The sequence below is a fragment of the Astyanax mexicanus genome, chromosome 10, assembly GCF_023375975.1.
Source record: "Astyanax mexicanus isolate ESR-SI-001 chromosome 10, AstMex3_surface, whole genome shotgun sequence".
In the NCBI taxonomy this organism is placed as follows: Eukaryota; Metazoa; Chordata; class Actinopteri; order Characiformes; family Acestrorhamphidae; genus Astyanax; species Astyanax mexicanus.
In genome coordinates this window covers 159,383-180,036 of record NC_064417.1, presented here as the reverse complement: position 1 = coordinate 180,036, position 20,654 = coordinate 159,383, and the positions used below count along the sequence as shown (strand labels likewise).

At 41.2% G+C, this 20,654-nt stretch overlaps 1 protein-coding gene across 2 annotated transcripts; it reads right to left on the bottom strand.

Moving 5' to 3' along the window:
- Positions 1–635: 635 nt before the first annotated feature.
- On the bottom strand, positions 636–14,350 carry neurl1b (neuralized E3 ubiquitin protein ligase 1B). Of its 2 annotated transcripts, none has more exons than XM_022683689.2 (5): positions 14,141–14,350; positions 7,059–7,637; positions 5,085–5,816; positions 4,166–4,288; positions 636–3,393 (listed from the first exon to the last, which is right to left on the bottom strand). In XM_022683689.2, the coding sequence occupies exons 1-5, from the start codon at positions 14,169–14,171 to the stop codon at positions 3,146–3,148; spliced, it is 1,713 nt and encodes a 570-aa protein (XP_022539410.2). In that variant the 5' UTR covers positions 14,172–14,350; the 3' UTR covers positions 636–3,145. The 2 variants fall into 2 exon arrangements, with proteins under 2 accessions (XP_022539410.2, XP_022539411.2); XM_022683690.2 differs by having other exon boundaries at positions 7,059–7,634.
- Positions 14,351–20,654: the final 6,304 nt, after the last annotated feature.

Genomic DNA, 20,654 nt, shown 5'->3' with positions numbered 1-20,654 from the left:
GTGGAGGAGAACATGATGCCAAGATGCATGAAAAAAAAACTGTGATTAAAAACCAGGATTATTCCACCAAATATAAAATACAATAAATTTCTAATTTTCTGTAAATAAATGCTCTAAATGAGAATATTTTTATGTGGAATTTGGGAGAAATGTTGTCTGTAGTTTATAGAATAAAACAACAATGTTCATTTTACTCAAACATAAACCTATAAATAGCAAAATCAGAGAAACTGATTATTTTAAAGTAGTCTCATATTTTTTTCCAGAGCTGTATTTATATACATAAACAACAACAATAAACCATCCTCTCTATCCCCTAGAATGAAACATGCAGTTCTAATTTTTTTCTTTACAAATAATTTACTGTATTTAATCATGCAAAAACCCTGTATCTTTAAATAGCAATGTGTTTTCTTTTGGTTCATCATAAAAAATTCAAATTATGTCAAAAAGTAATAAAAAATACACAATGATACAATGATTTGGGCAACAGCAATTAATATTTATGTAATTTAACAATGTTTAAATGCTACTTCAAACTTATTTTATAAAAATGATGAACATTTATTTTTTAAAAAGGGTCTTTTTTCAGGACTTTACTATTTTAGAAAACCTGGAATAAAAACAGCAGCTACTCTTTTATACTTTCTTTTTAATAGAAAACAAACTTTCATCTTTTTTCAAATATATGTTTTTGACAACAGGGCCATTTATGTCACATACTCTTTCTGAAAAAAAATATATATATATTTTTATTCCATGATGAATATTATAAACTGAATCTGTTCGGTGTTTTGCTGTAATGTTGATCTTTCCTTCAGCTGCAGTAAAATAATCTTTATTTACTTTTACTTTCTCATTTTATAATTCTACACCATCACACACATAGACTGTATATAGCTGGACAGAGCATCGTCTCTTAAAAGTGAAGCCACCACAGGTCGGGCGCCCCCTGCTGTTCGGCTGCAGAAAGCTGTGTAACCCCACCTACACATCCCCATAGGTTTCAATGGCAAAACAGAACAACTTTCAATCACGTTTTTTTCTAATATACTGTAATTCTACCTCATTTATTTAAATGCAGCAGCTAGTGTAACCTCTGCTTATATTGTTAAATTTTTATATCCCCACAGAATTCGGTTTTTAAAACGTTATTCAGCTCTATTCAAAAAAGGTGTGGTTATGGTAAAAGGGCTGCTTATGGGCGGGACCAATAACAGACCGTCAGCTCCGCTCTGCAGCCTGTGACCGCGAGGCAGCCTCAGGGGCGGGGTTATTTAAATGAGTAGGCGGTCTCTCCACAGCCTTTCTCCCTCCTCTGGTCTCTACTGCGCAGAATCGGGTCTCTGAATCGCCAAAATGGCGGAAGATTTTGGCTTCATGGACGGTGACACGGCGTCCATCTTTATATACAGTCTATGATCACACAGCCTACAAAATAAATCACTGTTACAAAACTCTATTCTTATGAATCTGTAGGTGGCGCTGTTGTGTTTCTATTGGCTGCAGATTAATTTTATTCCCATTTAAGTGCAAAAAATCAAAATACACATAAACTCTTTTATCATCCTTTCAAAAGACAATCACACACATTTACCTTTAAAATATCAACCTGAATTAATTCATAATAATATTCATATTCACAATTCCAACCTATACAAAACATATCAAATATGATTGTCAGCTTTTAGGAGCTTTATAGGCAAAAAGGCACTGAAACTGTCCGAGCACCAAACAGAGAAACCCCACACATATAAATACAAAGAAGAGAAACAGTTTAAACTCTTTAAGATTCATGATTTTCTGCATAAATCTGCCATAAAATGAGATCAAATTTTTTATCTAAATATTGAGAAATATAAAAAATAAAATAATTACACAAAAAAAATTATGTTCATTCTTGTCTTCATTGAGAACAAATATAAAAACCTCTTAGTTCTGGTGAGAAAAGTATGTGAACCCCTGTGTTAATGACCTCAGAGAAGCTCATCAGAATTAAAGTGTTGATATAATACCTGAGTTTTGCTAGTTTGGTGGGCTAAAGCTAATCTGACTGATCTTTATCTGACAAACTTTGATTTTTGCTCCACATAAGAAGGATATGTTTACATAAACCATGCTGCACAAAAAGAGCTTTCAGATCTACAATCAGAACCATCAAAAACGATTCATTTACTTTAAGTTATAAAGTGATTTTAAAGACTTTAGAGCTTCATCAGTAAAGCAAACGATCTACAAACGTAGAGAATTTCACACTGTGGATCACAAGGAGTGGCGCTCAATAAAAATGAATTGTTTTAATTTTAGACAAAGACCCAAAACAGCAGAGCGAATCCCCAACAGACTGGCTTAAGAAAAACTAAACCTGACTTTTGAAGTGGCCAATCAGAGCCCAGCTCTCAGATGTTATGGATTGTACACTTGAGGTGTGGGAGGAGTAAGACGGGGGTAAAGCAGCTCTGCAGGAAGAGTGAGCTGAATCTCACTCTGAGTCTGGGTGAGGTTATTACTCTGATTGGGGTAAAACACTGAGAGATTTATTCCAGGGTTCACTCACTTTTTCCAACTATCACTCTGAGTGTTAAATGAGTTTTTTCACCAAAGATCTGCAAGATTATATAATGTTTTTGTATTATTATTGTAGTTACATTATACATTGTCAGTACCCCTGAGTTAGATGAAGATCAGATCACAAAATGTATGCAGAAAACCATGAAATTTAAAAGTGTTATCTTACGTTTTCTCTCCTCTGTGTTTATGTGTGTGTGTTAGTGTGTGTTAGTGTGTGTGTGTGTGTGTTTGTGTGTGTTAGTGTGTGTGTGTGTGTGTGTTTGTGTGTGTTTGGTCTCAGCAGTAGATTAGAGGCAGGAGGTTTGGGTGAAGGTAAAGCTACAGGAGATAAAGCTACAGAACTCAGTCCTGAAATACCAGCTCAGTCCAGCAGAGGGAGACACAGGCAGTACTGCGCTCAGTTCATTACGGGCAGAGGTGTGTGTGTATGGTGTGTGTGTGTGTGTATAGTGAGTGTGTGTGTATAGTATGTGTGTGTATATTGTGTATAGTGTGTGTGTGTATGGTGTGTGTGTGTGTATAGTGTGTGTGTGTGTGTGTGTGTGTGTGTGTGTATAGTGTGTGTGTGTGTGCGTTATGGTCTGTAGGTTTTGATGACGTCTTTGATGGGTCTCCTGCAGATGGGACAGCAGGCGTTTATCTGTCTCTTCAGCTTCAGTCCGCAGTCGTTACAGAGACACAGGTGTCCACAGGTGTAGATGACGGTGTCCACTTCCTGATCGAAGCACACGGTGCACTCTCCGCCCTTACAGCCCCGCTGCGTCTCTGGCAGAGACAGACTCGGAGAGAGGGGGGGGCTGAGAGGAGAACTGGGGGCCGTAACTGAAAAACACACAACAGAATTACTAACAAATAACTTACAGTGCTGAGAATTAACCGTATAAATACACAGCTCTGTAAAAAAATAAGAGAGCACTTAAAATGATGAGTTTCTTTGATTTTACCAAATATAAAACCTCTGGAATATAATCAAGAGGAAGATGGATGATCACAAACCATCAAACCACCAAACTGAACTGCTTGAATTTTTACACCAGGAGTAAAGCAGCATAAAGTTATCCAAAAGCAGTGTGTAAGACTGGTGGAGGAGAACCAAGATGCCAAGATGCATTAAATTAAAACTGTGATTAAAAACCAGGGTTATTCCACCAAATATTGATTTCTGAACTTCTTTGCATTATTTGACAATATTTTTATGCCTATGCATAAACCTATAACTATAGAAACTGATTCAGAAAATGTTCATTTTGTTCAGCTGTATATTCATATATATATAATACTCAGTTTAGTTTAGTGAACAATTGTGAATAAGTTTCCTCTGTTGTACAGAATAAAACTCAGAGTTTCCAGCCTCAGAAACCACAAGTTAACAAACAGCTCCCCAGATAAGAGTATCTAAATACTTCACAGAGTATTTTAGTTTGTTTAACACTGTTTTTAAGTTACTACATGATTCATTATGTGTTCCTTCATAATCTGATAGATCACTTCACTATTCATTTACAGTGTAGGGAAAAAATAAATAAAAATATTAAATGAGAGGATGTTTATAAACTTTGGCTGGTTCTGTGGAGCTGTGTGGACTCTGACTCACCCAGAGACGACTCTGAGGCGGAGGAGGATCTGTTGACGCTGAAGGCGAGGTCAGAGTCGCTGTCGTCGGAGGCGGTTCCTCTGGAGATGGAGGGGGAGGTGGATGGACTGGCCTGAAGAGTTCCTGGAAGCATAAAGAGGATGGAGTTCAGCTCGTTTCAGACGTACAGAAATATATTTACAGTTTAATACACAGGAAAAGCAGGTCTTAGTGAGGTATGTTCCTCCTGCTGCAGGTATTCCTGAAATGTTCTGGTCCTGCAGAGAACGTCCTCAGCCTGTGGATCAGGACGCAGCGAGACGCGTCACCGTGACTCTGAGCCGAACGTGAGCCGACAGCGTCCGCTTCTGAAATCTAACAGAGGAAAATCCTACAGGACGTGTGTCCTGTTCTTTAACTGTCTGTGATCTTTATGATCTGCTGACTGAACAATACATCAGTCCTGATCTCTCGGCTGTACATCACATCCTCGGCTCTGCAGGATTACTGATCTATTTTAGAGGAATTCTTCAGAGCGGAGCGGCGTCCCAGACTAAGACTGAAGGACACGCCAGCAGATCCACTCAGAGAAAAATAAAACCAGTGAGAAAAACAAGTTAATGAGAGCCGGCAGAGACGCCTGAAACTAAATCTGAGAACTGAACTAAAGTCTTGAGTTAAGTTTAGTGCAGTTCTAACCCCAAAACACCAGATCCAGCTTATCAGCTCATTATTAAGAACCATTACTTCGGTTTCCTGACAAGGATTAAGTTTCGTTATTGACTATATTTTCTTTTCAGTGGAAAATCTCATTTAAAATGCTGTGTATCCCAAGACTAGACTTAATCCCTGTCTGAGAAACAGACTCAGACTGTTCTGGATCTGATGTGCAGGACAGTTGAGATCAGTCTGATGAACAGGACACTCAGTGGAAACTTGCCTAATATCCTGAGTCGATTGACGGCGCCGTGCAGAGCGAAGAAGACCCACAGGACCTGGGAGGAGTCGACGCAGAGCAAACGTCCGCGGGACGTCCCGTTAACCCCGTGATGCACCTCTCCGCTGGACAGCAGGGTGAAGCTGAGCACATCGCCTGGCCCGGGAACAGGTAAGCCCCGGTACACCACCCAGTACTCCTTACGGTCCAGCAGGACGTCCGGGTCGGCCGGCAGCTCCCCGGCGTGAAGCGTCCCCGGGTCGCAGGACGTCATCCCGAACAAAAGAGCTCCGAAATACGGCAGTCCCAGGTGACCCACCTCCAGGTACAGCGTCTCGCCGACCCGCAAAGGCCGGTCACTAAACACCAGAGTCCTGCTGCTGTCCAGGAAGTGGACGCAGGCCGCAGCTCGGTCGGTGGACAGGACTACATCAGTCCCGCGGACGGGGTGAAAGTGCAGGTCAGTGTCGAGGGCCGGGAGCGGGACGCGGCCGGTTCTCTGGACGCTGAAGGAAGAAGAGGAGGCAGATATGATGGAGGAGGAGGAGGAGCAGCAGGGGCTGAGCTGGTTGTATCCGGCGAGCTGAAGGGTGGCCATCTTGGCGGCGGCGGCCTGGCTGCTCTCCAGCTGGTTGTTGCTGTAGTTTGCCGAGTCGGTGTTGCTCTGGGGCAGGTAGGCGCTGAGCCGAGCTGCACTCAGACAGCTGGTGCCCACGCTCTCCGCAAACGAGCTCTCTGAAAAAAAGAGTGATCAAATCAGATTTATTCTGCTCCAAAAACACAGAACACGAGCTTCCACAAGTGAAACACTCCAATAACTACAACTTCACTTCTTTATAGTGTCAAACATCAGCAAAACACCTGCAGATTTCACCTTTTCTATCAGGAAAAATGCTACTGGATTTTTTTAATGACCTCCTTTCTCCACTTTCTTTCAGGGTTCAGAATAAAGAACCACAAATGATCCTTATTCTTCCAGGAACCTGATCTAGACCTCTGTTTTATATAGCTTAGCTCTACTGTTAGCTGAGGGGTTTTATACTGGTCTATAACAGACTGAGTTGTTTTTTATTGATTGTTCTATGATTTTATTGGTGTTTTTTAGCTGCTGATTTTAGTAAAAGTGTTTAGTGAAGCTGGATCAGCTAATCACACCCTGACTGACAGACCAGACTCAACATCTGCCTGCATCTGCTTTCTCTCCAGCGACAAATCTGCGGCCTCCCAGAATATCAGTCTCTCTCTCTGTCTCTGTCTCTCTCTCTCTCTCTGGGGTATGAGACACTCTTACCAAATAAGGCCAGGGCTCCAGAGAGAGTCACTGCTTTCTATCTGGTTCCTCTGTGTTCTGCTGGTCTGGTGTGATTCAGTGCTGAACTGGGATCAGTGTGTAACTGTTCCTCCGGCACTCTGAGCCTCTTCACTGATATCTGAGGCTCCGCGTCCACAGTTAATCCTGTTGGATGTGGTTGGTGCTTCTTGGTGGTATGCTGCTGACATTACCCTGGATACCGTGGCTCTTGATGCATCACAAAGACTTGCTGTCTTGGTCACAGATGCTCCAGCAAGACGTGCACCAACAATTTGTCCTCTTTTGAACTCTGGTATGCCTCCCATAATGTTGTGTGCATTGTAATATTTAGAGCAGAACTGTGCTCTTACCCTGCTAATTGAACCTTCACACTCTGCTCTTACTGGTGCAATGTGCAATTAATGAAGATTGATCACCAGGCTGCTCCAATTTAGACATGAAACCTAAAATCCCACACTAAAATGATGACAGGTGTTTCAGTTTCATTCTTCGACCCCTGTATGTAGTGGCTGATAAAAAGTGAGGTTGAAAAGATGTTTATAATGACAGTAACACACCTGTCCCCTGTATATAATAAACTGTGTGTCTGGTTTTAATGTAAATTATTTTATTTTTTCTGATATGAGACTTTAAGAGACGTTATGGTTTGAGTGTGACCTGCGTACCCAGTAGCGTGACCTCCTGCGTGATCCCGTAGATGTCGATGATGGCCCAGAGCGGGCCGCTCACGCTGAGGCCGCAGTGGAAGAGGACGGGCTCGGCCTCGTTGATGGAGTAGAAGACCCGGCCATGCCGGTCGGCCCAGAAGGACAGGACGTTGTCCCGGGACGCCAGTCTCTCCGGCAGAGCTTTAGCCCAGTACCCCGGCCGGGTCACCAGGTCGGGACAGGCGTATTTGGGGATGTCGGTGGAGGTGAGATCTCCGGGGTCCAGGCTGGTGAAGCCGAAGCGCAGCGCTCCGCTCCAGCCGGTGTGAACTCCGGAGAGCCGCAGCCGCAGCTTCTCGTACAGCCGGACGGGCCGCTGGCTGAAGGTGATCCCGTTACAGAAGCTGTTCCTGCGGGCGGCGCGGCGCAGCTGAGCGTCCAGGCGGATGTTCTTGCCCTTGGCGTGCGGGTGGAACCGCGGGGACTCCGGGTTCGAGGGCTGCTGGGTGGAGGTGCGCCGCTCCGCTGCTGCCGCGCCGTGCTGCAGGGCGTAGTACTGCCGACCGGCCACCGGGCGGTGCTGCAGACTCGAATCTGCTGAACACAACAATCAGACCAATCAGAGACAGAGATTAAACTCTATATTATAATATACTGATATTATTAAATAAACATTACAGAAAATAAAATGTAACCCATTAAACTCTCAGGAATTATTATATAGACCCACATTTCACACTCACATTTCACATAATCACTTATAACACAGTATTTATAATTATAAATTTAATCATAATAATCCTTATTTATTTATCAGAATTGTAAAATGACTCAGAACATTGATAGACTAGATAATTTAATTTCATATATATATAAAAATCCAGATAAAATCCACCTGTAATATTTCTAAAATCACATTAGTAGGAGCAATGGGGACTTCAGAAGAGGAAACTCAGAGCTCAGTAGCTCATTCACTCATAGTAAAACCAAAGAAACGAAGGAGTGAAGATTCTGACTGAACTCTCTCTCTCTCTCTCTCTCTGACTGAACATAACCTGGAATCGGATTCATCCACTCTGAAAGGAGACCGCATCACACCCACCCAGTTCAAAATGATTCTTCCGTATGCTCCAAACTTAAGAATATCAGCTTTAGTAAATGAAGGAAACCGTTAACAGCCGTGTTCAGGACTGTAGCAGAGTGATGACTGAGTAACATCACCTGTTAAACTGTTAAATTCTGATCTGTGATGCGTCTTTGAGTATTTGTTTGTTATGTGAAGGAAAAACACAGGCTAACATGCTAATCACAAATAAATGATTCAGCACAAGTGAGGAACCTCAGGGCTTTTAGATCCTCAGAGAAACAGCTACTGATTTCTGGGATTTTTGTAAAACTAAAAAGTGTGATGCCTCATGTGATCACTGTGGATTGTTTAGTGTTGTGGGTTAGTGCAGCTGCACGATGGACAAAACGCTTATTTACTGTTAGCCTAAAATTCCATTGGGATTTCTGAACACATGCTGATATTTGTGGCCTGTACTGAAGGCGAGATTAGTAGATTCTACACTAACATTACATATAATACAGCAATCTATAATTCAATAAACTATAATAAGTTATGTTGCTACATAATGAAGGATAAACTGATGAATAGTCATTTAAAGCTGCATTAAATGAGCCGTTCAAGCTACCAGTAGTTTCACTGAAATGATTAGAGCTGCGATTTTTTGCTTTCAGTTCTCTTTTTTATGTATTTTTTAAGTTTATTTAACCAAAGATAATTTCACAAGATTTTCCCACACTACCCACAGAACTATAAAAAAAGGAAGCAGGTCCTGATCTCTGCTTTACGCTGAGTTTTTCCACGGTGAGCTTCAGATAAACCTGACTGTGCTGAAGACTGAAGGTCCGTTTATAAACACAGGCGAGGCGCAGGCCATAAAACACAGTCTCCTCCTCACAAGCTGTGTGATTTAGGGAGCTTTTCCACCAGTCTGAGAGCCGTGAACCGCACACTTTCACTCGCCTTCCAAATATAGATCTGCCTGATCTGACGGCAAATCGGCGATGCTGCACCTCGCACCACAACATGCACCAACAGGCCTCACGCAACCCTGTCACACTTCTGTACGAATACTGCAGATAAACTGCTTCTGAGATTAAACCCCTTTAAATCTGCTAAACGGATTGTAGCTGAAACACAAAGAAAACATTAAATGATCACTATAATATAACTTATAAAGAACAGACTGATGTTTTGCTCCATTTCTAAACACTGATACTTCAGTCTACAGCACAGTTTGGACAGAATGCCCTGGTTGGCACAGTTGGCACAGTTGGCATGACTTCTGTGTTTTTTAGAAGAAAAAACATCTCAAGAAAAAAATTGAGCCATTTTGTTTCTGTGAAAGTTCAACAATGAAGAAACTAAAAACTGAAAACACGTCTTGTTGCTCAACAGATCAGTGAGAAAACAGCAGGGCGGTTTTATTACGGCAGCTTTAATATTTTATATTAAACTCAGCCGACCGCGGGACTGACAGATCCTGCTCTGATTGGTGAAGATCATTTTAGCCTGGAGATCCAGGAGAATCCTGCCTGTACATCACCACCATGATACACACACACACACACACACACCACCATGCTAATCACTGCTGTATCTGATCCACTCCCTGTACCAGAGCAACACTCACTCACTAATAGAACAGCTGCTCTGTGGCGTCCTGTAGGCTCCTGATCACTGAAGAGGAATTTAAAGGGAGGGGTGGTGATGTTAAGCTTGATTTGTGTGTATAGTATATTTACTATAGTATATATTACTACACTGTGTTTCTCTAACGTTTCTATGGGTTTTGAATCCTGATCTCCACCACAGACAATATAAAATGTTTTATAGTAAAAGTTTATATTAACACTGCTCTAATACTCTGACTCAACAACATGTTTATAATAATTTCATACGAGTGAAAGTTTCAGTATTAAACAGTATAGATGTCTGGTTCCTCTCAAACCCCTCTGACTCTGTTCATATTAAGAATGTAATTATTTAGGATTTCCTTAAATAAGTGCTGAAATTCTGCTGCAGTTTATTATGCTTTTTTTTGTGCGACAGTGAAACTTCACTACAGCGATAGAGAGAGACCCGGCCTGGAGCTTCCAGCCGGAGAACGTGAGAACCGAGACCCCAGAGAGAGGAGGAGCTCCACCCCCCAGACTAACACACACACACACTCACACATGATGTAGTCCTGTTTATTTTTAGAGACAGAGCGCCATTGTAGCACAAACACCCCCAGAAACAGTGGAAACATCGTCACAGGATCCGCTTATTAAAGTTCATTCCACACTAAATACAGTCCAGTGAGGAGTGTACTGATATATCAAAGCATTGCGATATTTAATTTTGCAATACTGTATCAATTTTCGTATCGTTTTTTTGGTATTAGTTTATATGTAAAGATTGGTGTCAGACAGTGGTTCATTTATTGTGGTGTTTAACCCCATTAGATGCCATATTATAACTTTTTTGGATTGAATTTAATAAATATTGTGTTTTTCATATTATGACCCTGTTTTAAATGTTTGATTTAAACAATCACAATATTTCACCTTGGATACAGTATTGAAATAAACTGCTTTATGTTGAATTGTAACCCCTGTATCACCCTGTAACACGTATCATATCATACCTGCCAAAACACAGCCCTACATTCCGGTTAATGTGTTATTTCATACTGTACTCATTACACTGTAACACAGCAATACTGCATCTAAACAAATCATATAGTGATAATGATAGAATATCAAATATCAAGCAGAATTTTGGAAATTGTATTAAAACGGTCTCAAACCCGGGTGAGAAAGGAGGGGGGTCGGGCGGCAGGTTAGAGACTCGTCCCTGTAAAAACACGGCTAATACACAGATCCCACAAACAGCGATGCACTGGCAACCCAAGAGTCACCAAAAGACCCAGAGGACGACCTGCAACAGCTGGACAAGGAAATTCCATCAAGATCTGAGACCATCAGAGAGCCCAAACACAAGATCGAGCCTGGTGCCGTTCATCTGCCACCTGATTTACCACAAACCTGAAGCCACACCTCCATCATTTCCATCACACACAGATTAATAAACCACAGCCCACAACTCTGTTCATAACTGAGCATCAATTATCCACCAGCGGAGTTTATCACACGGCTGCTCTGCAACTCAAACCTTCAAATAAAACACTTTATTTCACCTTAATGCAGATCTACTGATCAACCCCACAGCAGCTGCTCACGTTCACACACACCATCACTCAACTGATAATTATAGAATTGGTATAAAATACCAGCATTAAAGGCATCGTAGCTACATGGTTAATAAATTCCACAATTTTGGTTTAATTATTATTTAAATATGAATTACTATTTCTATTGTCTCTTTTCACTGTTATGTTTATGTGTTTGTAATATATATTTATATATTCCCCTAAACCCCCCACATGCCTGAAATCACAGCTCAGCACAGACTGAGTGATGAATCCTCCAGATTTCCTCTGTTCTTTACAGCAGTAGCGAGTCATCATCTAAACATCACACTGAACACAATACACTGTTAATGATGTCATTCAGGTACGACAGGCCGTATGATGGAAACACTGTTCTATAAACGTTGTGATGAATCACTAAAGAAAACAACATTCTCAGCAGGGCGACGATAGCGGCTGTAAATACAGCAGCAGGTAATTTAAGCTCTGTCAGCGGTGAATACCTGACCATCTTATAAATAGATCAATAAAGTCCAGAGGGAATACCCAGCTGTCCCACCAAAACACCAGGCTGAGTTTCTGCACCATCACTTTCTATACAGGATTCAGTTCTGCTTCTATAAAAGTGATTATTAAACAGAATTACAGTGATAATCAGAAATATCTGCAGTTCTTTAACAAAAATAACAGCTCTATACAAAAACACGATGACAACACAGATCTATCAAGATGCTTATTCAGTTCTTCACCTGATTAAATAATGTTTCTTATTTATGATAGAAATCCTCTAAAAATCACTTTCCAATGAACCAAGTTATGCACAGCACTAAATTTAAACCCCTTTGAGTTGTAATAAATAAAACAGCGTAGATTCAGATAATCGCTATAGTAGCCCTATAATAAACACCCCTTAAAGAGATTCTACAATAAAGCCAATAATATACCTGTATATATAAAATCATTAAAACACACAGAACCTTTCAAAAGCTTAAAACATAGACTAAAATAACAGTTATAAGATTTCTATAAAAACTACTGATATAATTTTCTGTGTATAAAACTTTGTTATAAATCTACAAATACTGCAGTAGCTTCACTCTTTAAAACGAGTTCAGCAGCTTCATTACAGTTAAAAATACTATTAATTACTATTAATTGGACTGAATGTAAAGCTGAGTTCCTGGAAGACCGGTGTGTCTGACGTTTATTAGATGTTTGACGGTTTCCAGCTGTTTTATCTGATCTGGACTGAAGTCAAAGCTGCACTACAGCCGCGTTCCTCATCAGCCTCCTGCTAACAGCAGCATATATAACACATACAACCACCTATAACTATATATGGATAAAAGGAAGGTATGCTAACAGTGCGGGCGAGTGGTGGGAGCTGCATATGATCTATATGAATATTCTCAATTATTAATCTGAATTAATCTCATAGTCTGTTGTTGTTAAGATTTATCAATGTATTTAGGAGTATATCCGACTAGACCTGATAAATATTTTTTAGTAACTGCAAAAAATAATATTATTGTCATTATAAAACCATAAAATGCCACTGACATAATATAGCACAATAATCTGAGTAGACCTTTTTAAAGGACAATATACATTTATTTAATAATAGTTTGGAAGACATAAACTTTTTTCTTCCCCCATCTATTATAGTATATACTATCTGTCTGTGTATAGAGGTTATTGATGCACTGCTAAAAACTATTGGTGTAATTTATTCGTATGTAAACAAACACACAAAAACACAATAGACAATAACAAGGTCTGAAAGAATAATGTGTTTTATGTCTATTAGGGGTAGAAAAACTACAAAAAATTATAAGTATGTGATTTTATGCACTTGGCCTGCAGACAGAGAACTGTAGAGTATTTCATTTACTGGTTGTTTCACAGTGTTTTAAGAAGGAAGTTTAAAATTAGTGAAACATTAATAAAAACATTTTCTGAAAACGATGTCTGTTTTCTGTTCATTTTCATTAAAGAGAAGAAAAAGCTAAAAAACACAACCAGAGTCTGTGCGTTAGAATTCAGAAGCAAAGCCAGAGTTTACAGCACAGTCTGAAGGACCAGAAGCAAAATGTTTCAATCAAATTATAATACAGGAGCTCAGTAGTTTTTGCTTTGATCGCTGCAAATACAAACCAGTGCTACAACCACCGAGTAACTTTTAACTTTTTTTTTTAAACAAGGTTAACGCGCTGGTTAAAGATCACTCATCTAATTAAACTCACTATACATGTGGATCATGTTATTGTAGCCATAAATCGGATTTGTTTTTGGAATACAAAAGACTTATGTCTAAAAGAAAAAACTGGCCGAAGGTATTATGGTTGTCGATTAATCTGATGATTATTTTTTTTGATTAGTCGATTAGTTGATATTGATACGCTATATCTGCTATCCCCTCTATCACTGCTTCTATTTTACACCTGCACACCTGTGAATAATGTCACCTGTTACAAATTCATAGCAAATTCAAATAAAACTTTGGCTTAATATTAAGAATGCACGATTTTCCTAAATGTACTGTCGATTATTCGATTAATTGTTGCAGCCCGAATGTCAGCCTCGTGCGTCCATCCAGCCACCGCGTTCTTCACTGAACACCAGCCGCGTGCACGTGCATCCCAGCGTCTAAGCAGCTCGTGCTCTGGTTAAACTGGGTGATCAGATGTTCTCCAGCTCCCTCTCCCACGCGCTTATCCTTCTCTCAGCGCCGCGCAAAACCCCACAGAAACCCGCACGCGCAGAAACCCCGCACACACAGAAACCGCGTGCCCCCTGAAACACCTCCCACGCGCTCCCCCGCACGCAGCGCGAGACTCTTACCTGTGAGCGGTTTGGGTGCGGTGTTCCCCATCACTGCGCGCGGGTCGGTGCGGTTCCTCCTCCGCGAGCTTCCATCTGCGGCTGCGCGGGTCTCGCTCCTCGCGCCGAACCTACAACCACGTTCCGACAGCGGCGAGGAGCGCGCGCTTCTGCCGCCCCATCGCACCGAGCACGCTCATCCTATCTCTCAGGCGCGCGCGCGTGTGAGTGTGAGTGTGTGTGTGTGTGTGCGTGCCTCTCTCCCTTATTGGCACAGTGCCACCCCCTCCCTCCCTCAAAAAAGAGAAAGAAATCCCTCCTTCCCCCGCTCAACTTTAAAGCTACACACACACTACACATACTACATATACACTGTACATACACACTGTACACACACACTACACATACTACATATACACTGTATATACACACTGTACATACACACTACACACACACACTACATATACACTATACATACACACTGTACATACACACTACACACACACACTACATACACACTCTACATACACACTGTACATACACACTACACACACACACTACATACACACTCTACATACACACTACACACACACTACATATACACTATACATACACACTGTACATACACACTACACACACACACTACATATAAACTATACATACACACTCTACATACACACACTATACACACATACTACATATACACTATACACACTGTACATACACACACTATACACACACACACTAAACACTATACACACTATACATACACATCTTGTATCTATACAAAAAATGTATAGTTACACAGTGTTTGTATGAAATGTAAACAGCTCTACTGCAGAAAGGAAAGACTGATACTGACTCTTGGTGCTGAAAACACTCTCTGCGTCTAATCCTCTGTGGAAACACTTTCATTTACAGTTCCTTAAAGGGAATTCCAACATTTTTGTCCGACAAACGCTGTGTGAATATTTATTATTTTGAGTTACACACAAAAGACTGATTCACACCTAGAGAGACTGATTCACCCGACAAAGATTCCAGACTTTCAACCTCAAAGACCAGAGATTTAATTCAGATGCAGACTCAACTGGAACTCAACTGGAACTCAACTGGAACTCAACTGGAACTCACAGCCCAGAGAGAAAGGTCTTCATTTTGACTCAAACCCTCAGATTGTAATGTAGAGACACAAGACTAGAGCTCGACTTTCACTACAAAAACTGCAGACTCGACTCGGACTCTCAGTGCAGAGACTCAGACTCATACCACAGAGTCTTAAATCCAATTTATACTTCTGTGTTGAACCGTAAATGTAGCCCACGTGTACCCTACACCGGCACATCACGTGACGCGGACAGCAGCAGATATGATTGGTCCAATGAGCGCCACGTTCCAGCCCACATCTTCCTGACTTCGGGTTTAAACTACAGAATGACACAGAGCCGCAGACGTATCACTGAGACTCAACTCAAACTCGTACCTCTGAGAATCAAGACTCACCTCAGACTCTTTTCCCAGAGACTGAGAACTAAACTCTGACTGTTTCAACAGAGAGCAGAGATCTGATAAACACGAAGACTCATCCTAGACTGATTCCCTACAGAGACGTGAGATTTTACCCCAAACTCTCGATACTCAACTCTGGTTTTTCTTGGTGTTTACAGGTTCAGGCACAGACACTTCAAGATTTCAGATTTGTGGTAATTTTGAGAAACATGGAGAATCTTGTTTGTCACAGATCAGCACGTTCACACTTCATACTGAAATTGATAAAAGAAGTTTATTGTGATCATCAGATCTAGTGAATAGAGAAAAATCCCCTGATAAGGAAAGGAAACCCTGACTAAAGTAAACAGGCCAAGTCATCACGCTTGAGTTTTAAAAAGCTCCCACTTTAGTATTAAACACTCCAGAACGGCTGCTGAGAAGAGGGGGGGGGGGCTTTTATGAGAATTGCACAAACCCTTATGAGGAAATGCCCCGGCCGCCCCTGTTCTCCACCCCAGCCCCCATTCTTATCCGTCCACGGCCCTGACCGCTGGGATCCTTGCAAGCTGTTTCCTGTCTTCTGAACTCAAACCGTCTCTGAGGAGCTCTATCCACACGGGCTGGGTCCGTGATTACCGGCTGCGTGCCAGCGTCTGTCCGGTCCACCACTGAACCGCCAAGAGAGAGCGAGGCTATGATCTCAGATTAACCGCGGCGTGTCACCCAGTGAACACGCTTCAACAGTGACAGGAGAAATGCCCTTTCTCATTTTTACACACATGGAATAAAGTCCAGCTGCTTTGAACATGTTCCATACTCCAGAACAGGAAAAAAGAAATTGGAAGACGAGCAAAGTATTGTTTAATTTCTAAACCCTGGCCTATGACTTTATGTCATTAGCACTGCTTTGTGAAAGCGTGCTCTCGTTATGCCTTCACTGACCTGCACTGTAAAACAATGTAATCTGATTCAACCCTTCAACAGAAAAATATCTTAAATTCTATGTCTTTATGTAAAAGTAGAGGAAAAAGAATGACTTTTGCACAACACCCTTTATCCAACTAAAGAACCTGGAGGTCCAAATCTCGAAAATCTGTCTTTTAACAGAGCGAATAAAGTCTAAAAGATTTTGCTTACTGAGAAAATTCTGGGTCTGCAGTCGCAGCAGGAAACGGTGGCCCTCCTGCCTCGAACAGGAGACGTCAGGCCAGACCAGAGCAAAGCTGAAATTCTTTGACGTCCTCGTCATACTTCGAAAAGAAAGGACGGCTGTCACCGCAGGGATTTACACAGGAAGTGAGCGTGAGGCAGTGACTGCAGTATGGCTTGTGGTGTAAACAAAACATCAGGAGAACAACAGCTCTTTGTTTTGAGATTCAATCCTGTTTACTCTCATAAATACTGGCTGGTAAAATGAGTTTGATAACCCGAGCCGTTATCAGAGAATTCTGATAGGAAAGGGAGGGTTGGGAGCTCAGACTCTGATCACAGACCCACAGTCTCTAATTAAACATACAGTAAAAATCAGCACTGTTTAATCAGTTCTGCAGAGCTGAATCCCAGCATGTTTAATTTAATGCTTTATAATTCCAAAGCCATTGGTCCCTGATAATTTAAGAGAGATTAAGCTATTAAAAAAGAGGCCTATCAGCTTACAGACGCCTGAGCCAACCAACACCATTTTACCTTTCTATGATCTCCCCCACTAGCACCATCCCTAAACATCTACCCACCCAGAGAGAGCACTGCACTCCCTCAGACTCCGGCTGCTGCATAATCCAGGATTCCAACAGGTGATCCTTGGAACACAGTTACAGCGCTTTAGTGCTCTGAACCATTTCACACCTTTTTTAAATGAGTTAAAGAGGCTACAGGGCAGCCATTAATATAATCTTTTATGTTTTAGTCTTAAAGTAGCAAAGTAATAAATAATTATTCTATTCTATTCAATACTGAAAGATAAACAGAGGAAGGTGAACATATGGTACTCAGAACTATATAACCACAAAACACCATAATTCAGCCTCACAGAACAAGGAGAAATGTAGGATACGAGCTTGATCATCAGCGCTGCTCTCTCTGGTCACACTTCACAAATCATATGCATCACTCTGATCTCTCTGATGGGTCAGACGCTCTGGGCACGGTCACGATGAGCGCCGGGCCAGAAGAGGACGAGAACGTGACTCAGTGTCACAGAAAGCATGAAACAGCTCAGAGCTGCTGCAGGATAAACTAGGTGAAGGACAGATTCAGGGATGTTTTTGACGGACAGCGGTCAAAAACCTTCAAAATACAATCGGAGAGGAAGCGCCGGCCAGCGCTCAGTGTTAGATTTGCAGTCTTCTAATTCCCGTTCGGTTTCCAAGGCGCTGCAGAAATGCTAAGCAGATGGCCGTTTGGGAGGATTGCATGCGGTTGTCTGAGCAGCAGGGAGCTTTTGTCCAAACCCCAACTCACAGATCTAATGACAAAGTGAGTCATAAGCAGCCTCTGAGACGACCCCGCGCTTTCATTAAACACATGTGCAAAAAGCTCAAGTAGAATTTATTCTCTAAATCTAATTAGAAAAAGAAATCCAGGCAATATGACTTCATTCCTATTCCGTGATCGACAACTCCGTAAACAATTCTGTATGACCTGTTAACTGATCGAGCAGCAGACGACCGTTTGTCATTCTTCTGTTAGATTAAGCGATTCACTCTGTAAAGAAGGTGAAACTACTCAACCGGTGTGGAGCGGCGTCTGTCCTAAATCCAACGACAGATTCGATTCTCTCTGAAACAGGATTACTGCAGCGTTCCAGCATATTGTTCTGATTTAGCAGATAGCTCAGTCAGGATTCTCTGGACACAGATTTTCTTTCAGAAAGAAACGCTGTCAGTTTTTAAATGATGTGCGGGACTGAGAGATAAATCAGATTTCAGAGTTTTAGCATCACAAACAAACGCTTTCCATCAGCGAACCTGATCTGAGATCACCTGCAGGAGAAGAAGCTCCCAAACTATAATACCTGTGATCCTGTTTTCCCATCAAGATATAAAATAAAACACAATTATACTCTATTATTTCCTCTCATTTCATTACATTCCCATCACCTCAATTTGGCTTTCCCAATTATCCACCCACTGTTCATTTCTGTGAAACTGACACCAATAAATCCCAAATTACTTGTATTTGAGTATTTAGGAGTATTTTATCCTCTTTAGTAACATAGATGCTGTGAAATATTGCAGGGAATTATCCTGATATATCGAGCATCGCAGAATCACAATATCATGATATCATCGTTATCCTGGGAAATGTACTGTGATAATAGATGTCAATGAATCATCACTCGATTGGCAACCTGTTCAGAAAATACAGCTAATGTACGCCTACACCAGATAGCAACATAATATCAGAGAGCGCCATCTACCCATCCATAAAAAACCCATCATACTGCAAAATATATACAAACACTGTTTACACCCCATGATCCATATGGTTTGCAGATCTGTATCAACATGTGAAAATGGAAGGTAAAAACTGGCTTTAAACAATATCGCGATTGAGAAATCCTGATGCTGGAAGTCTGATATAAATGCTGATATATAAAGTAAAGAATAAGGAGACGGATCTCTGGTTGGTTAGATGGCGAACTCTTGCCAGCAGGGCTCAGAATAGTGGTTTGTGTCTTTAACAGATGTGAACCACTGGCCTCATTTCCCCCAGCTGTGCTATTGTGCTCATATTCTCTGGCAGGACTAGCGGAAGTACAGCTACCTACACTGAAGGAAATGCATTTAGCATTTAAAAACAACAAACTCGCTCCTCCGATGTGTGAAAGGTAACACGTATTGAGCAGGACACGAAACAGGACACAATTAACCCAATTTATTTTAATGACTCTTGTACTGTATATACTGTATATGTATATTTAGGTCTGATAAAATTTTCATGTAAATATAATTATCTGGGTAGTAAGAGTTCATATACTCATATATACTCTGCAGTCCGGGACTAGGGTTCAGGATCAGGCAACATCTTGGCCTCAATAATGCTCTTATTGCTGAACGCAATCAAATCCTCACAGCAATGCTCCAAAATTTAACAGAAAGACTTTCCTGAAAAGTCACATACATGTACAGATACACAAGTAGAATATTTATCCAGTTTTTTTAAGCTTATAATGCTCCCAGTGCTTCCCTGTGTTGGGCTGTTAAATTGAATCTAATGGTGAGTATTGGTGATCTGCTGTTGTGTGATATTGTAACTCACAATACGACACATTCTGACAGGTATTCTGGACATGTGACTCGTGAAACAAACTGCTGTCTTCACCAAGACCAATCAGAACTCTTCACTGATGACACACTTCCATTGGGATATATCTGTAGTGTTTTAATCTTGTTTTAATACTGATTTAATACACTTTAATAGTCGAGACTCTCTCTCTAATAGATGCACTGGAGTGATGGAGTGTGTGATCTGTAACACACACGTATTTGAGTCTGTACGTTTAAACTAAAGCTGCTTTTCACTAAATTCAGGTCCAGCGTGTCCCTGAGTGACTCAGAAAGCCGAGAGCTTTGAACCTCCAGCCAAGGTGCTCGAAAAGATGTGCAGATATTCCACCATTAAACCCTAATTAATGTAAAGTACAGCGCTGCAGCCGGCGGTTCAGCTGTAAATATCAGGAATCTGTGTTTTAATGAAAAGGCTTATTTTAGCCACATCATTAAAACTTTACAGCACAATCCAGGAAGCATTTTAGACCCGTTCTAACCCGGCATCACTGCTCCACTCTTAAAACCTGACCTCCAATCAGCTCCCGGGAAATTCGGCTACGGAGTCAAAATACTAAACCGTGTTGTGCCAGAGGGTCAGAGCAGGTCTGCTGGAGTTCTCTGGGTTTTTGGTGGTTTTTGGTGGTTAACCATCCTGAGCTACTATTCTCCCTTTCCTCTACATAGTTCTGTGTAATTGGGTCATTTTCTCAATCAATGCGTTGTTCTCTAAACCACTGGAGTAATTTAGCTGAATTATACACAATAATAACAGC